At 40.8% G+C, this 18903-nt stretch overlaps 2 protein-coding genes and 1 long non-coding RNA gene across 11 annotated transcripts in view; 1 reads left to right on the top strand and 2 right to left on the bottom strand.

Annotated features, from left to right (window-relative positions):
- The window catches only part of TBK1 (TANK binding kinase 1), a 30671-nt gene extending 25773 nt beyond the window's left edge, over positions 1-4898 (bottom strand). For 3 of the 5 annotated variants that reach the window (XR_010372529.1, XM_064448644.1, XM_064448661.1), the window contains exons 1-2: positions 4776-4898; positions 1012-1132 (exon numbers count right to left, since the gene is read on the bottom strand). Coding sequence is in view for 4 of the 5 variants with exons in the window: in XM_064448644.1 (XP_064304714.1) it covers positions 1012-1098 (87 nt within the window). In the remaining variant the exon portion in view is untranslated. Of the gene's footprint in view, positions 1-1011; positions 1133-2278; positions 2458-4748 lie in introns of those variants that run through there. The other 2 variants (XM_064448647.1, XM_064448651.1) reach the window with 2 other exon arrangements.
- On the top strand, positions 4843-6183 carry LOC135312925 (uncharacterized). Of its 2 annotated transcripts, none has more exons than XR_010372551.1 (2): positions 4843-5105; positions 6018-6183. It is a non-coding gene; the product is annotated as an uncharacterized LOC135312925 (long non-coding RNA). The 2 variants fall into 2 exon arrangements; XR_010372545.1 differs by having other exon boundaries at positions 4843-5274.
- A 5866-nt stretch (positions 6184-12049) lies between these two features.
- Positions 12050-18903, bottom strand: part of XPOT (exportin for tRNA) — a 30537-nt gene continuing 23683 nt past the window's right edge. For 3 of the 4 annotated variants that reach the window (XM_064448633.1, XM_064448630.1, XM_064448626.1), the window contains exons 19-25: positions 17918-18107; positions 16586-16702; positions 16387-16502; positions 15852-15899; positions 14334-14405; positions 13148-13204; positions 12050-12621 (exon numbers count right to left, since the gene is read on the bottom strand). In XM_064448633.1, the coding sequence (XP_064304703.1) occupies positions 12595-12621; positions 13148-13204; positions 14334-14405; positions 15852-15899; positions 16387-16502; positions 16586-16702; positions 17918-18107 (627 nt within the window). In that variant the 3' untranslated portion in view covers positions 12050-12594. The remainder of the gene's footprint in view (positions 12622-13147; positions 13205-14333; positions 14406-15851; positions 15900-16386; positions 16503-16585; positions 16703-17917; positions 18108-18903) is intronic. The other variant, XM_064448635.1, reaches the window with a different exon arrangement.

Genomic DNA, 18903 nt, shown 5'->3' with positions numbered 1-18903 from the left:
CTCAAGGCAAGTCACCAAGATTGAGTCTTAGATGTGTATGAAGCATTGACTCAGGGACAAAGACTAACAGCAACTTCATCCACTACGATGATATGTTAAGAATATATCTCTTAGAGTACAAATCTTAAAAATTACAAAAATGGGTTTTAAAAGAACAGGGAAAAACTATTAAAAGATATTTTAACAAAGACAAAAAATAACATGTTGCATAATAGAAACTGATAAGACTTTTATTCCTGTTTAAATTCTTAAGCAAGGAATACTTCTTCCATAAAACTGAAGAATGGAATGAAAATTAAAACAGTTAATATTTTACAATGACAAATACTACAATATTTTAAAAAATCCTCAGAAATAACTGTATAGAACATTCAATGGATGAATATTAAAAACTAAAAAACAAATACAAACCATTACAAAGGATTATTTTACAGGAGATTGCCCTTTGGACATGCTCTAGCACCTCAACGAAGCTGGTGAAGGATCTGGAGAACAAGTGTGATGAGAAGTGGCTGAGGGAACTGGGTTTTTTAGTCTGGAGAAGAGAAGGCTGATGGGAGACCTTATCGCTCTCTACAACTACCTGAAAGGAGGTTGTACTGAGGTGGGTGTTGGTCTCTTCTCCTAAGTTACTAGCAATAGGGCAAGAGGAAATGGCCTCAAGTTGCGTCAGGAGAGGTTGAGATTGGATATTAGGAAAAATTTATATACTAAAGAGTGGTCAGGTACTGGAAGAGGCTGCCCAGAGAGATGGTGGAGTCACCATCCCTTGGAGTGTTCAAAAAACTTGTAGACATGGCACTTCAGGGCACGGTTTAGAGGCATAAAGGCACTGGGTTGACGGTTGGACTTGATGATCGTACAGGTCTTTTCCAACCTTAATAAATCTATGAAAGACATATTTGCTTAAGGCCTAAATCCTGAAGGGTTTTTCATTGATTTCATGACACTACTCACATATGAAAAAATTTCCAATTTACATGTTACTCAGATTAGTAATTCCTCACAAACCTTATGTCGTCCTCGGAAAACATTTGCAGTAGCTCCCTGTCCTAGAATGTCAGACAACAGCCAGAGGTAATTCGAAGTGCTCTGCATCTTTGCTCTTTGATTAGGCAGTTTTCTTTTTCACCTTAAAAACAAAAGGTTAAATATATTGAATTATAATTTAGTAAAAGACATGAAAGGGACTTATTTTAATTAGAAGGAAAAAAAGCCCTGCAGCCACAACTCCAAAGACATACAGAAATAATTGCGAACAACGAAGTAGAGGAATAAGAGGTGAAACAAAAAAACCCAAGCTCAACCATCAAACTAATGCCATAGATACAACACCTCTCTGCATTTGAGGTCTTTACTCCCCAAACTTTGTTTGAAAAAATCAGCTGGAAAAGTGAAAGCTTTATAATCCCTTTTCTGTTGTATACAGGTGTTTAAATGATACAGTAAAACTATAGGAAGGAGTCAAAAACAAGTGCACAAGGTCTTCTGAAAATAAGCAAGACCTGTAATGGAATTCCGTTATTCAGTATATATGCCAAAGAACAGACATTAGAGCTGATGGCAGATATGTATGCAGATCTTTTAGATCTAGAAGTTATACTTAAATACAACTGTAAAGAAACAGGTCTAACTACTTAGAAAAAGTTATTTTTACATAAGCTGGATAAAAGCCACAATTAACGCCAGGATCTTCAGCTACTTGCTAGAACCATCAATTACTACTGGAAGAAATTAAGGGACATTTCTCTCATTTCTAAAGTTTCACATTTGGTATGTCACATCATTTCTAGAGAGACAGCCTGGCTTCACCACCCATCCTGAAACATAAGCTGTCAGATCCTCAGGCCTTCACAGGTTCAAAAGAAAGTGAAAAAAAAAAAGTTTCATTACATTAAAATGATTAAAAAGAACACTAGAACTGCCAGATTTCCCTCCTTGCCATAAAAGCAGGAGCTGCAGGTGCATACCCTTATCTTTTTCTTTTAATTAAAGCACTGATTTTGCCATTAAATCTAGCAAAAGGCTCCAAGATTAAAGATGTAGCTTCCTGAATCTAAGGAATCTTAAGAGCAAAACAGCAAGTGAACCAAGGGAAGCTCCTATAGCAGCAGCCTTTCCTCACAGCCTGGTAGGGACCCTGCATCTGTCTGTGTTCGTTGACAAGAAACAGCTAGCTGATACTCCAAAGAAGCAAAAAAGCCTTTCTTGTAATTACTGGAAGAAGAGGTATGACAGAATTTCCTGTGCTTGTTTATTACAAGAAGGTGGTTAGCACCTTTTGAGAGCTCCTTGGTGCACAAGATGACACCACTCGAAGCCTCACAGCTGCATCGCATGAGCACGGAGGAAGCCTCACTCCAGCCACTGCAGCATCGTTCACCCGTCCCGCTCCAGTGGCCAGCTGAAGCAGCCGCCTTCGCGCTGTTCCTGATCGTACCCATGCCATGCCGCAGAGAGACAGAAATTTTCTCGTGACTTTGAACACACTTCTCTCTGTGTAGCAACTGCGGATTTTATACTTTCATTTAGCTATTTGCTCACGTAAGATGCAGAGTTTCTTACAAAGCTGTCCCAAAACATCCAGGCAATGACATGTAGCATACAGAACATAACAACACAACGGAAAGACCTGACATAACTCTAAACTAAATTCCGAGTCATACAGCAACACCATTTTTAAAGTCTAGATAAAGTTCTGAATGCTTAGAGAAGGGAAGAAAGCTTTTATCTCAAATCTGAACAAAAAAAACCCAATACCACACCCCAAACCCTTACAATTCTGAGTTACCTCTGACTAGACAATTTGCAATAGTAGAATAAGTTCTCCCAGCTAACAATTACTGTAGATGACAAAGAGATATCTATGATGCAGATGTAAAAGCTAAGGAAGAGGTCTGCAAGGAAATAATGCATAACTCACTCTGTAAACCATAAAGTCTCATTTAGCTTTAATTTTAAACTTCAAATTATAATAATTTGATTCAATAACTTATATAACATGTTAGACCTCCTTTGATTCAATACCTCTCCTTTCTCACTCAGAACTGATCTCTGCTAAACACTCAGCATGTCGAGTTTTCTTTTCATATCTTCCGTTACCTTCCTAAATCAATTCACTGAGTTTCATATTTAAAAAAAAACAAACCAAACCTCTCTAACTGTACAGTTGGTTGTCACTAGATTTAATGCTAAACTTTCTATTTCTTCATATCTCACTTATGGCCATTAAGTCTGACACTAGAAGAGTCAGAAGTTCCTTATGTTATGTAAAGGTATCTCTCCTGCCAGCAGTTTGATCTGTTGGCCCCCATGACTCATTAGCATTTCAAGGGGTCGGGGGCTGCTTTTCGGTTTTGTTTTGGTTTTTTTAAAATATTTTTCTGCTTCTGGTAATGCTACTACTTCTTTATTTGTCAGCAGGGGGGGAATGTAATAGAAAAAGATTGCATTGCTAATGTGATTTCTTTTCAACTCCCAGTGCTTTGAAGCAGGAGTACTGACTGCTTCTAATTAATACAAAGCAGCTTGCTGTTACCTCAGGCATGCGGGATAAAGCACACAAAGCGGGTACTTCCCATGTTCACAGCTGCAACATACAAGTTCACCAGGCAAGTAGGGACAGATGATGAAGCTGATGTGAAGGCTCTTTCTGTCTACAGCCAAGACACTATACGCCAGCAAAGCCGACAGGCAAGGTGCTGACGTTCTGAATAAATGTTATGTTAGTATTATGCAGTCTGGTATAGATGAAGGTTTTATATTTTCCTGTGCGCCCTCTCTTAATGCCTAGAAGAGAATTTTCTCCTTCTGAAGTTCCTGTTTCTAGGAACTTCACCCAACCTCCTTCTTCACCCAACCTCCTTCTTCACCCAACCTCCTTCTTCACCCAACCTCCTTCTTCACCCAACCTCCTTCTTCACCCAACCTCCTTCTCGGAGTTTCCAGTCCAACAGCTGAATAACATGAACTATCAAAATACCCTGCCCTGGGCCTCACAAGAGTCTGCTTGAACCCATACGAAGCAGCACACGCTCCCAGAGGCCCACAAAACAAATCACAAGCCTGGCTCCAGTCCTGCTCATCACCACTGCTCTCGGCGTTTCCAGTCCGTAATGGGGGAAGAGGACTCGGCCTCTGTCAGGCATGGCAGCCCCTGGAAAGCTAGGGAGGGCCATAGGCTCGCCTGAGCAACCCGGCCAGCCCCACACTCAGGAACACAGGGTGTGGAGGGCACAGTGCGGAGCTCACCTCCACAACAGGACATCCTTCCTGAGGTAAAAGTTTAACAACTTCTACAACCACAATGCCGCTACCAGAGGAAAACTTCACACGAACCACTGGCAAACATACGCTTTGCTTGGCTTTTTTTGTTTCCCCCTTCCAATTATAAAAGTAATTTTGACGGGTTGCATCGACCTGCCGCCACCCACGGGGTTAAAAGTCACGGAGAGCAGAGCGAGGGATGAGCCCCAGGCGCGCCGCCGAGGCCGCAAGCCGGCCACCACCTCGCCCCCCTCCCCGGGCAGGGTCCGCTCCCCGGGGCGGCCCGCACAGCCGGGCCCGCCTCCGACCGCGACCCTCCTCGGGAGTCGGCAGCTCCCGGGAAGGCCCCACCACCGCCCCGGGAAAACGAAACCACCTCACTCCGGCGGCGGCGCGTAGGGAGCCGCTTCCCCTCGCCGCCGGGGCGGCGCCGCCGGCCGCCCACCTCAAGCTCGGCTCGACGCATCCCGCACCCACCGTACCCTGCCCACGGCCCCGGCCCCACGCACCGAGCCACCTCTCGCCCTGCCTGCCCAGCGCCCCGGCCGCTTCCGGCTTCCTGCGGCGGCGCCGGGGAGGCGGAGCGGCCCAAGCACCGCCTCGGCGGCCGCCACCTCCCGGCCGCTTCCCCGCCCGGCGGGACGCTGAGGTGCGGTGCGGCGTGGCGGGAGGCAGCTGACAGGGCTCGGGGCGGGAGCGGCGGTCCCTGAGGCGAGGGGACCTCGAAACGGGGAAACATCTGGGAAACGTCGAAAAGTAGAAACAGGATGTTCCTTAAAAATGGTCATTCCGGGTATTTTAGCTGGCGTGGTGTTCGAAACGAGCTCGGGGCGGTTCCGGTGAGAACTTCCGTGGTGATTTTTTGCTGCACAACCGCTTTAACGGTGGTTTCGTTTCTTGCCTCCCCGCCTGAGGCAGGGCTGCCCCCGGCTACACTTACCTCTGCCAGCCTCACCTCACTGACTGCTTCTTCAAGGAACGGCCGGGAGAAACGTTTCCCCGCCCCGCGTAAATTCTCTCAGTTTCACCCTTTTTAAACCTCGCAAAGTCTCGGTATTTTCTATACATTCATGCTTTTGCGTATTTTGTACTAAAATGTCTTAAATCAAAGTTCCTTGCTGATTTCTCTCTTGCTTTTTTTTTTTCTTTTGTCTGTCCAGTAATGTTGCTGTTCCAATAGTCTGTATAGCTTGTATATGGAAAAATATTGATAACTTTATCATTTATGCCTAACGTAATTTAAATGTGATTACAGTGGGAAAACAATCAAAAGAATTTCCTCCCACCCCCAAGACTATCCTTTTTTTGATTCTCTGCAGTTCCTCTTTGGAATTACCATCTTCCCAAATCTTAGAAGCCTATTCTCTTGAGGAACTGATGCTTAAAAGATATCAACCTTCTGCTTCCGGGCTTTGTTTATTGTTATTATTCTACCTTTCTTAAGCTTTATCACGAGTCCAGACTTCCCCTGGATCACTTGTTACAGGGCACTAAGCTTGTTCCAAAATTCTGCTTTGATACATTTTATGCTGTTAATATAAATGCTTAATTTATATTCCCCATTTGTCGGCATCTGAGCTTTATTTTGTAATGCTTCTGCATTAGAGAGGGAATAGTTCCCTACCGCATTTGTGGTGTCCTCATGTCTTTCAAAATGATGCAATGCTCCTCAGAAGTTACATGGTTTATTTCTGCTACCCTATCCTCTGTACCCAGCTTTTCAAGCTTTGTTGTTTTTTTTTTTTTATCAGGTAGATTCCCATGAGTCATCTTTGTCTGCAGAAATATTCATCAGATCACTCATACGGATTTTAGCAAAAGCCCTCTCAAAATCAGGAAGACAGCAATGAACTTTTCTTTGTATCTTGAACGTGTGTACTTACTTCCACTTCTGAATAAAACCAAGCTGTTGGTTCAGTATGTTGATGCATTTTGGAACTGGCCATTTTAAAATCAGTCTTATTCAGGGTGGATGGGACTTCTGGAGGCCTCTGGTCCAACCACCTCCTCAAAGCAGGGTCAGTGCTGACTTCAGACCAGGTTCCCTAGGGCTTTGTTCAATTAAGACCTGGAGTATCTCATCTCCAATGTCACCCTGCCCCTGGGTCTGGCCACCGACTGTTCTTACTGCAGTTACCAGCCCCTGTGCTTTCCCCAGGTCTTGAATCGATGAAGGTGATTCATATGGTTCACATGATTCAAACTGCCCATTTTTTTAGGGTATATTTGTAACATAATCAGTGATCCTTATGCAAGGAGGATATTCTGTAGCCTTTAAATGTTTCACGGTATGAATCACAGGAAAAGGGTATGTTGAAAATAAGAATAGGAAAAAGAGACACCAAAAAGGAAAGCCACTACAGTTTCGTTCTAGAAATTTTTACTTTGCTTCCCTTCACTTCAATGTATTAGTAAAACTTTTGGTATTCCTCACCTTTCTTGTATTTGGACTTTCTTTCATGTTCACAAATTCAGCAGTCTATAGCTGTGTACTATTACCTTTCTTCATCCTAACAATACGGCTATAGGAACTGCAGCTAAAGCTGGCACATTGCATGTAGTTTTCTTACGTGTGTAGCTGTGAATGCCAGAACTCGACAAAGACAAAGATGCTGGGGAAAAAAAAAGTAAATCTGAGGACAATCAACTGGAGCTGACAGCATTAAAGCAGGCAAAATATGGTATCTTCTCCTAATCTTTTTCATGGGACTCCCCGAGCAACCTCGCAACAATGAGATAAGAACAGGGGAGAATAGAAATCAAACACTAGACAGGTATTTGCCAAGAAAAAAAACATCTGACTGAATTATTGGACTTTTAAAAATCTTGAGCAGGAAATTGCACCTTACTAGCCCTTCCAAAAGGACAACCGCTAACTTTACTGGTAAGTCAGGTGAAAAGAGTAACTCTAAAAGTTAAACGTTTCCTGTATTGTTAACAAATTTTCTACAGAAAACTGAAGCCTTAGAGCCATTTACTCTTATAGTCAAATTGCTTTACATATTTGATTTAAATTTCAGGAGGCACCGCAGCTGAACCAGAATAAGCAGCCAACTTAACTTCAGCCAGAACTGCCTTTCATAGATCCATGTTATTTAAGCCATTTTCTTCTGTAGTTTTGCAGAGAGGGAAAGAAAAGGAAGCAATTCCATGATGTAAGACAGCTCTTCCTAGCTTTGCCTTGTTTCCAGCTTGCCACCAGAGAATTCATTCCAAAGCTGTTTACAACATGCACAGATTAACTCTCCCAAGCAAACCTTAGTCCAAAAGTAGTCCACAAATTACACTCTTCCTCTTGTCCCATAGTTACGAAGCCATCTAGGAGACTTCAATGGAATAGTGGCTAGCATTGGTAATAAAAAAACATTATTAGATTTAAAAAATCTTGTTCTGGAGCCTGGTATCTCCCACTTTTCTGAAATGCCTGGGATATATATAGTGAACAACTAACATATGAAGGAGGAACAGAGAAACATGATGTTAGAGGGAAAAGCATTCACACTAGAGCAACAAGTGCAAAACCTATCTGCCAAATAATCTTCACAATCACCAGGTGTGCGCCTGTTTAACACGCATAATTCACATAACCTACAGGTGCCCACCCCAGAGCACGTCAGGAGCACCGAATGCAGCACCCCAAGACAAACTGCAGACAAATAAAACCACCCATGCATCTGTCAGAACTGAGAATCAGTGAACAGAAAGACTCGCTGAAGTGGAAGAAAACATTTCTTACCAAACAATTACTTTGCCTCTGACTTCCCAATTCTGCTATCACCAGGAACTGTATCAATCTTGACCTTGGCAGAAATATATTTTCCAGGACATTCCATTCTTTTTTTTTTTTCCACGATGTGCCATCTTTTGCTGCCACCAAGGTGTTTCACAGGGAGATACTCCCCTTCCTATTTTTCGCTGCCTCATCTAACTTTTGTCACTCATCGTCATTACCACTAGCAGTAAGTCACAGAATCACAGAATGGTAGCGGTTGGAAGGGACCTCTGGAGATCATCTTGTCCAACACCCCTGCTTGAGCAGGCACACCCAGAGCAGGGGGCACAGGACTGCATCTAGGAGGGTTTTGAATGTCTCCAGGGAAGGAGACTCCACAACCTCCCTGGGCAGCCTGTGCCACTGCTCTGTCACCCTCACAGGAAAGACGTTTTTTCTCATATTCAGGTAGAACTTCCTGTGTTTCAACTTGTGCCCATTGCCCTTGTCCTGTCACTGGGCACTATTGAAAAGAGGCTAGTCCCATCATCCTGACACCCACCCTTTAGATATTTATAGGTATTGATGAAATCCCCCCTCAGTCTTCTCTTCTCCAGGCTAAACAAGCCCAAGTCTCTCAGCCTTTCCTCATATGGGAGATGCTCCAGTCCCCTGATCATCTTGGTAGCTCTCCGCTGGACTTGCTGAAGCAGTTCCATGTCCTTCTTAAACTGGGGGGCCCAAAACTGGACACAGTACTCCAAATGTGGTCTCACCAGGGCAGAGCAGAGGGAGAGGATAACCTCCCTCGCCCTGCTGGCCACACTCCTTTTAATGCAGCCCAGGACACCGTTGGCCTTCTTGGCCACAAGGGCACATTGCTGGCTCATGGTCACCTTGCTGTCCACCAGCACTCTCAGGTCCTTCCCAACAGAGCCACTTTCCAGTAGTTCAGCCCCCAGCCTGTACTGGTGCATGGGGTTGTTCCTCCCCAGGGGCAGGACCTTGCACTTGCTCGTGTTGAATTTCATCAGGTTCCCCTGGGCCCAGCTCTCCAGCCTGTCCAAGTCTTGCTGGATGGCAGCACAGCCTTCTGGTGTATCAGCCACTCCTCCCAGCTTGGTATCATCAGCCAACTTGCTGAGGTTACACTCTATCCCATCATCCAGGTCATTGATGAGTATGTTGAACAGGACTGGACCCAGCACAGACCCCTGGGGAACACCACTAGTGACAGGCCTCCATCCAGACTCTGCCCCATTGATCACGACTCTCTGAGTTCTGTTGTTAAGCCAGTTCTCTGTCCACCTCACTGTCCACTCGTCCAACCCACGCTTCCTTAGCTGGACCTTCACAGCAGTTTCAGTGTACTGAAATTTTTTTTTGAAGTTTGTGAAAAAAAAAAATATTGAAAATATTTATTTTAAAAGATTAGTTATCCACCATAAAATGTCTTGTTATGGAATCAGACAAGTGCCAATGCTGACAAGAGAGGGGGAAAAAGGCAGACTGCTTCTCTGGACAGCAAGTAGATGTTAAAATGTCTTACCTGCATTAATAAGCCGTTCCTCGAGAAAAATTGTCCCTGACCTCAGCTTGCCTGATGTTCATTGCCTCTACTTCACACCTGGCAAAGTGCTTGCAGGGCTGAAAGCTTATCCGTCTTCAGTAATTACACCAACTTGTAAATAAAAAGTATTATCTCTCTGCAAAGGGTGCCTTGTGTCTTTAATTAAAGACTTGCAGCTGTGTTTCCTACTTAAACACACATTACAGGGGGAAATTCTGTGCACAAAAGGAGGAGTTACTACCAGGATGATGTTTTATGCATCTTCAGTCTCAACAGGGGTGCTTTGACCAATGCAGGTACACAGCAAGGGTGAGGCATACAGGAAAGCTGCAGGCAGTTGTTTGGTATGGCCTTTAAATCAGATCATCCATTGTCTGAAGAAGGAAAACATGAATCGCTTGGTGGAGTGTTCTCAGCTTTTTCCTCCTCTTCTACCCCTCAAGAAGTTGTTTTCTAATATGTTCAAAGCATTTAAGCACTGCCAGAAAAGCCTAGTTCACACTCTGAATACATGCTGCATCACCAGATTTCTCTTTTCCCATCCAGATTTTAAAAAGGCACAAAGCAGGAATCCATCTCTTTAAAGAGGTAGAATCTCGTCAGTTGCCTTTCTAAACCTTGATTCTTTGCAAATACAGTTACTAGGCACTGCATACCCACCGCATAACCCAACTGCGGTAACAGCTGCAGACCTGCCATCTCTGCACCACTGAAAAAAAATTGCGGAAAGAGTAACCTGCTAGTAGCCACAATCAGTGTTTACATGTTTATCCAAAGATAAAGAAACCAGCTGACAGTACACTATTCTGTGTCAACACGGTCAAAGCATAGGGAAGTAAACAATCCTTTCTGAATTCTTCAGGCTGAACTAAATTAGTTTTCCGAAGACCCAGACTACCTAACCGTTCATTCCACAGGACACTCTCAGTCACAAATGGAAGGTCAGGGCACAAGTTTACAACACAGCCAGGACAATGGCTGCCACCGAGAGCTCGCTCCTGTGCTCTGCTTTATCTCTACTCTCACCTGACTCCACCATAGCTGGTGACATGCTTTGAGGGGAAAGTGTTTCTTCTACTTCAGCTTCCTGAATGAACACCAGATTTGACGCAGAGAAAGCTACAGGGAGGTGGTGGGGATGAGGAAGGAAAGCAGCTTCTTCTGGCAGGGGCCAGTTTAAAGACTTTTTTCTCATGAGGGTATGATTTGATAATAGCTAAATCATGCTGTTAGACAAATGACAGTCAATTATACTAACTGAATTAGTAGGTGTAGGCTTTTTTTCTGCTTTTACACAGTACTAAAAGCAGCAGCGCTACCCTTGCTTCATACAGCAAAAGTCTAAATCATGTATAAAAACTAAGAATGACTCCATTACAATAACACTGTAATTTAAAAACAAAAACCTGTGCTAAAGACAGAAGAGCCCTACCTTATTGTTTGCTTCATAATGAAAGCTCTTCCCTCAGTGTAGTAAAGCTGCCACAACTGCAGGGGAAGGTGACCCAGCCAAGCACAGAGAAGACTGACAGCAAACACTCAGCAAGAGCTGCAGTGGCTGGGGGTTCAGCCCCTTGAGCTGGGGAGGGGCAGCTGGGAGGTGCAGGAACACAGCAGCATATGCAAAGCACCAAGCCAGAGATGGAAGGCTTCTAGGGCTACAGGAGAAAAACAAATGGGTATTGGACCCAGGGGACCTCTAGCACTGGTATGGCAGCAAAGGGAGGGAAATGGATTGTGAGACTAGGAAGTATAAAAAGCACAAGTGCTTTATCTGTGACAAAAGCAATCAAGTATCAAACTTTTGACTGAACTTATTAAAATCAGGAACAAAAATCTTGAGAAGTGATATCTTTACTACTCTTCAGTAGGACAATAAGCACCCTCTACTTTTCTTCCCTCAGCACAAAGGGAGGGAACGGCAGAGTATCCTCAAAACATCACCACGCTCCACTCCTGGCTGCTGTTTCTGATCCACCTACTCATTTATTTTCCATTTAAATCAGATGAACTTAGCACCACGCAGTCTAGAAAAATGCTTATCTGATTATGCTAGAGACTACAGACAACAGTTCTTGAGGAAAGTATTAAAGCCCACGCATGGGAAGACTCCTAGCTTTCTCCTGCCCCTATGAAATAGCTATGAAAACTATAATGCTGTAGAATTATATAAAAAATAGCAAAGAAACAAAAGTAACCAACCAATACATTTTGGGACAGAAGTAGCAACACTCTAATAAAATCTCTGTATAGACCATTTGCCCTACTGAAATATTGCAGTGAATGCAATTCTTTGTCTACCATCATCTTCCACACGCAAGACTGCAATACAATTTATTATCCAAGCATCACAAAAATTGCCAGGTTCTACTCAAGTGTAACAGCCAGAAGGTTGAAGAATGCTGTAGCTTCTAAAGATTCAACCAAATGATTCGAAGAGACTTAACATTTCACTGGATAAAATTTTATTTTTTTTATAAAAAAGATAGAACCAGATGCTCCTTTTAAATGAAATCATTTATTAAACCAATCTGTTTTATAGAAGGTATATATATTTCATAATTAAGACAACTTCAATGAAATGACTATCTACAAGAATGACTTTGATTGTTTTATTTTCATGTCACCATACATGAACAAATGAATTTTATGTCTTATGAAAACATTTTGCTCAGTATCAAAAATGTACACATTTTAATAACCATTGCTATGGTCTGAAGGGATTTTTACATTTAGTTTCAAAAATAAGTGTCATTTCATTGCTGTACGTGTTACAGCATAAGCTTAAATCATCCTATACATAATAAAAGTTTGAGTAGGCATACAGATAAATTTTTCATGTTGTCACATACCTTCATGTTTGAGACAGAGGTGGGGGATTTGCATTTCTTTTTTGCGAAAGGCTAAAATATGTACTGATGTGAGCACAAAGCAACATTTCTTAAAAACAAAACCAGTTTGAATGGCACAAGTGTTAGCGTTTTTATAAATTAACAACCAGAGTTCTGGGTTATGGAAACAGGTAGGTGAGATTCCAGTACTTTCCTCAGGGCTTTGCTCTCTGGAAGAATACCTGTTAAAGATTTATTAAAAAAAAAAAAAAAAAAACAACAACAAAAAACCAAACCATTAAGACAAAGGAAATAAAAGACATGGAATGGTTGAAGCATAAGATAATTAGTTTGACAGTTCATTTTCTTGTTTGACCTACTGGCTAACACACTAGGTTCAAGGATTTGACTTGTCCTCTTCAATTATACTCACACCCTCAAATGTGAGGCATTCTGACACATTCTCCACAATTGTAGCATCACTTTTTTGCTCTTTCAAAAATCAAACATAAGCCCCAATATCAAGCTATTGAGGAGACAGCAAGGTGCTGAGGATAAGTGACAATTCTACAGATGTAGGATTGTTGTGCTGGTTGTTTGCTCCTTCTTTTCAAATAGCTTTTGCTACATGGAGATTCCTGATAGCTAAATCTATTAAGTAATTCAGTATTTCAATATTTCTGTTTTACTTCAGGTCACTACCATGACTGACTTGTGTGACAAAGTTCAAATGGAATTAAAAGTTATTTAAAGAAAATAAATCTTTACCTTTAAGTAATTTTTAAAAACTTTAGCGTCAGGCTGCTGAAGTGCTTGACAGAATTCCTGTAAGAGACAATAAAGAAATACTAATAACTAAACGAAGCAACAAGACAACCTGAGAGATGTTAGGAGCATATAGAGTACCTTGTATGTAAAGCCACTACTATTAGTTTGTATTTTCCCCTAATGTACAACCAAAGAAAAGCACATTATGGATAAAAAATTGTAATAGGCTGTGACAGGCCAAGTGCATTCTAGGGGTGAAAAATTGTATTTTCAAATACAGGATATCACATTCACTTTTAGCTGAGTAGACAGAAACAGGACCATCTATGAGGACTGCAATCAACGAGGTTCTAACCTTTAACTCTTCCAGTAACTTTCGGTGGCTTTGAAGTGAATACTTTGGATGAACATTCACGCTTAAGAAGTATTGTGTACACACTAAATGACTGTAGCAGAACATGTCTGTCACTTTAAAGTTATAATCTTAGATCACAAAACATTGGGGTGCCAGCAAGAGATAATACTTAATCCTTACATGCATTTAATGTCACTTAGAAGTTCTACAGTTTAAGTCTTACAGTGGTTATAACTGTCTCCTAATGCAGCAAACCTGACTCCTTATAGCATCCATATTAGTTGCAATTAAAATTGTCAGTGCACATCTAAATTTCTTCACATCAATGCTTACCACATGGCTAGCAATGCTTAATGTTGGGACAATGGTCAGGTGTAAAGTTTCACTTTTGAGAACCCTCTTACGCTACTCCAAAATAAGCACACATCCCTGCGCCCCACTTAATGTTATACATTATTTTTGACAGTAGAGCCAGTGCTGTGGCTTAACTTTCTGTAGTGTTGAATACAGCCTTCATCACCACACTTTCAACATTCTTCATTTTACTTTTGAGTTATTACTCCAAGTACTCTGATAATTTTAACCTAGGTTAAAATTTGAATTAAGGTAGGAAAACAGCTTAGACAGTTACACGCACTGGACTCTTTTTTTGCAAGGTACTCTTGCAGTAACTTTACTCCTTATGCTAAATTATTCCTATTTTAATATGCAATATCAGAGTAAGTTTTACTGAGGGATGGCAGAAGGTTAACTTTGTCAGTATTCATTTTGGTCCCATTTAACGTTTATGGCTGTTGAGAATTTTCCAAATGTTGTTTTGGGAATTCCTACCTGAATTATCTCAGGAGCTACTTGCAAAGAAGGCAAATACTCTTGCTGAAGATACTGAATGCACTCAGGACCCTAAAGAAAAGCGGTACATAATTTGTTCAAGTGTATTTTTTTCACAAATGAGAAGTCATAGCCCTATACTGTATAGTACAAAGAGTTTGAAAACAGGTGGTCTACGTGACTACTTTACAGAGAAGTTATGCATATGAAACACCAAATGCTCATGTTATTCTCAGCTGTTGGCAAATTAAAAGATTTCTCAACCTTGGCATTAATGATGCTACTGCCATTTGGTATCTTTTATTACATAACAGAAGAACGCACTGAAATAAGAACTAAAATACAGCCAGTCAGTTTGTGACACATCAACTGTAAGTCATTAAGTAAGAAGGCGGCCCTAATTTCACTGACATAAGAAAAAAAAAGGCAATTAATACCTGCCAACTGCTTTACCAAACTATTCCCATTGTGAGATTTAGTAGCCAAGTACCCCTGAACATAGTGTCTCTCTTCTTGTAACACTATGTAATTTGCAGTGGACTAAACAGGAATAAAATGGTACTTCCAAACCTTTGAGAGAAGCAGACAGACAGGTCTGTTTTGGCTAACACATTAGTTTATCTGCCTTCATCAGATACCTCTCATCACACAGGGGGTTACTGTACACTGGTAGTATACAAACATGACCCAATACATCTACCAGTGGAAAGTGAATTGACTTTATTAATTACACATAAGTTACCCTAGAACTAGAACATGATATACAGTTCACACAAAGGAAGAAGATTTCAGATCATTTTCCTATATTTGTATTGGTAGCATTAAAAGAAACAGTATTTTTAATTGGAAGTTATTTCATTTACCAAAGCTCAACTTGCTACAGATTTATCACTTCATTGCTTTTTGGGAAAAAGGAACAAACTCAGAAGCTCTCCTCAATTAAAATACAATTGCCTCTCTGCCAGTTTATAACTTCTCACAATTTTTGTGTAGTTGTGACTTTTACTTGCATTTGACAGAAAAGTTAGTCAGTCAGCAAAGGGTGTAGCAGAAAACAGCAACATGAACGTAGAAACTGTTTAATTTCCCATTAAAAATGGAAATGAGCTATAGCGTTTTAGACATCAGAAAACACAATTTTTTTTTCCAGAAGCAGTTCAGTCTAATCTTCTACACGTTGAAAGATTCCTTCAGTTTTCACAGAAGTACTCTATAGTACATCTCTAATTCCTCCTTTATGTCAGTTCAAGTACTACACAAGAACGCCAACTGATCAATTAAACACAGTAACAATCAAGTGAGCAGATTTTTCTCCTTAATGAAGGGTCAATATTTTGCAGTAACTTATCAAGAGGCAGAACTACTAGGTCCTGTATCCCTACGCAGCATTACAGCAATCCTAGTATTTTATGTAAGAGTGGAGTAGTAATTCACCCTAGTATCTAATTTTTAGAAATTGATAAAAGCACTAGAAAAAAACTGCAAGAGTTATTCCCTGCAAAGTATTATGAAGCTTACCCTTTTGAGATGAATTGTTTTTAACGTCACTGCACATTCTGATAAAGCCTGCAATATAATACATGACATTAGACTGTTTGATTGGTCTATTGGTTAAGTATTTAAAGCCAAAGAACCTAACGGGGCCCAGAACACAGGTTAGCCATTATTCTCTCATTTTCCCCTCACACAATAACAGCCTCAACCTTCTAATTTTTGTTCCACTCTAACCAGAAGAATTTCTGTCACAGTTGAACTCAAAATGAACTAAAGAATAGCCACCTGTGCACGTTCACTTTCTCTGAACTTTAGTTAAGTACTATAGGTCAATGGTAAATATTCAGATCTGCAATCCTCCAGCTTGATTTTGAGCATAGGTGAACTACAGAATACAGTACTGCAACATTCAATAATTAATCATCCAGGTACCTCAATAAAAAACTAAGGGATTTTATTTGTGAGATTATGATCTTTGATACCACATAGCCATTGTATGTTTCTTAGCTTGAATCTGCCCCACAAGAATGAAAGCAAAAAAAGTGTCCACAATACACACCAATACTGTCTGGGCATCTGCTAAGTCAAATGTTTGCTTCAAAGGTGCCAAGAAACACGCAGGAACAATGTGCTTGTAGACAAAGTCTGCAAAACCTACTGGTCCATCTTTACCTCCTGAAAAGAAAAACAACATTCCATGTTCTATTATTTCTTCATGGTTAGCAGCAGCTGCAAAGGAATTATGGAAAGAGTCTTACCCCAAAGCTCCACCAACTTAGAAAGAATAATAAAGCAAGTCTTCTGTGCAATAGGATCTGGGTAATCCACTGCTCCTTGAATGACAGTGAACAACACTCGCTCCACATTCTCTGCACCTTAAACACATTAAAAATATGCTTATTTCACCTTGCAGCCTAAAATGTTTCTGTACTCTTACACTATTTTATATAAATACTGACCTAGAAGACATGCTTCAACTTCTAAATAGCTCTTTTTTGCAAAAGTCTCAAAGGTTTTGGGGAAGTTTCCCCTACTATGCAAGACAACTCTTATTTAGCTTATATATATATATTTTTTTTTTTTAAAGTTAGGAGATTTTAATGGCTCTTCTGGCCTTTAATACACACAAAGGTGAGGGGGTAACTTTGATGTGCTTACAAATACATGTTTTCTCCTCTCTCCAAACCTGGTAGAGTTAATTAAAACTCAGCAGCACCGAAGTAGTTTGCTTATCTTCCAATATATGGAAAGACATTTTTAATCGCACTTCAAATTTCTGTGCTGCATCTATACTTATCTCTGATTCCTTAAAAAAATTCTTGGCCCATCACAACTACTAAAGCGCCTCTTTCGAGAAAGCTCTCACTACTTCTTAATGCCACCCTTTCCTTTCTCACATATATTGCCATCATTTTGGGATGGGGGGAAGGAACTCTGAGCTGTCAGGTGAGTCACTTTAAAGCTTCTCAAGTCCCTAGCCATTTTGATGGAATACAAACCAAGAGATTTACTTGAAGAATCAACCAAATGGACATTTGACTTCAAATTCCTGCTATGAAAAGCACTAATTTACATTTGGCCACTAAGGGTGAGGAAGGTCTGGTAACTACATATTTAAGTCTATGATGCCTTCTGCCTTAGGTTGCAAGATCAGGTGGTAAGTCGTAAGAAAATTACAGAAGCTACTCATGTGTCCTTCATAAAATGAACACCACAATGAATACTAGCAGCTGTGAGTGGTCTTGCCCAACAGTTTGAACACTGTTATATATCGTATGATCTCCAATTCACCGATCACAGAGTGATTCACAAGGATGCATTATACACCATTCTTCTCCTTATAGACACAGTGATCACATATAAGCCAAAAAGATCAATAGGAAGACTATACCTATTATAGCTGGATTTCACAAACACAAATTCTTGCACTACAGGTAAGCAGCAGGTAAATTGCATAGTGTATTTACATTAGTCCATTCTACCTTAACATAGTTAATAGTAATTGACAGGAACTAGGCTAATGATTTTAGTAGACAAAACTTTGATGAGGATAACCATAGCACTATACTTTGAGAAACTGAACTACTTACCTTGATTAGCTATGACTTCACTCATTCCACTGCCAGTTACTGTCTGCAAAAAAGCGAAGTAACTCCTCCGTAACATTTGTTTTTCTAAAGCAGCAGACTGGTCATTTTCTTCTGCTGGAAGGAGCAACACCTCAAAAATGGCATGAAGTAGTGGCATAAACATCTGTTGCAGAAAAGGTGAAACCTGTGTCTGTAGAGATTAGAAGAGGGTATCAACTCAAACAGTTACAGAAATTGAACAATTTGGAAATTAAAGCTTAAGGGCTTGTGACAATTCTCAGCTTTGATTCACCTTTAAAGTCAGTATTTTCGTGGATCAACTACTTATAACAAAGTGAATCACCATCAGGGTCACCTCAAACATTACTGCATATTGACTTACATGCCACCTATTTCAAGTCTTGTACAAAAATATCTAGTCTCATTCTGAGTAGGAAGAGAAGCTTTTTCAGCATTTCTCATCCTTCTGTTCAGACAGACACCATCTCAAATTCCCTGAGATATCGAGAAGGGCTATTGTAAAGTCACTGTTGTTACAGAAAATGCATGTCTAAGATATTAAAACTGAGAGCAGGCCACATTTGTAGCACTTGTCTTTAAAGACTGCTTAAAGAAAAGGTTTTCCTCAGCTGAAATACTACTGGCATTACAGAATAAACTCATCATTTATGCCCTACTTGCAGTGAGAAATATATGTAAGGGCACTAAATTAAACACGAATTAAAAAACTAAAGGTGTGCGCTATTCAGCCACACCCTAGAGTGCCATGAAGAGGCAACTCGGATGATAACTTCTTAATGCTTAAGCAAGTACAGTAAAGAGAAGATTAAAGATAAAACCTTGCAAGTATTCAAGGTGAGACTATTGAAGCTAGGATCTTTATCTTAATATATTGTAATAAGAATGATACAGTATCAAAGTTAAACATTACACCACAACACGGTATTTCTCCAGTCTTGCTCCCGTGACCTTTCTTTTTAAGCCTT

This window comes from Phalacrocorax carbo, chromosome 1 (genome assembly GCF_963921805.1).
Source record: "Phalacrocorax carbo chromosome 1, bPhaCar2.1, whole genome shotgun sequence".
NCBI lineage: Eukaryota > Metazoa > Chordata > Aves > Suliformes > Phalacrocoracidae > Phalacrocorax > Phalacrocorax carbo.
This window is presented reverse-complemented; position numbering and strand designations above follow the sequence as displayed.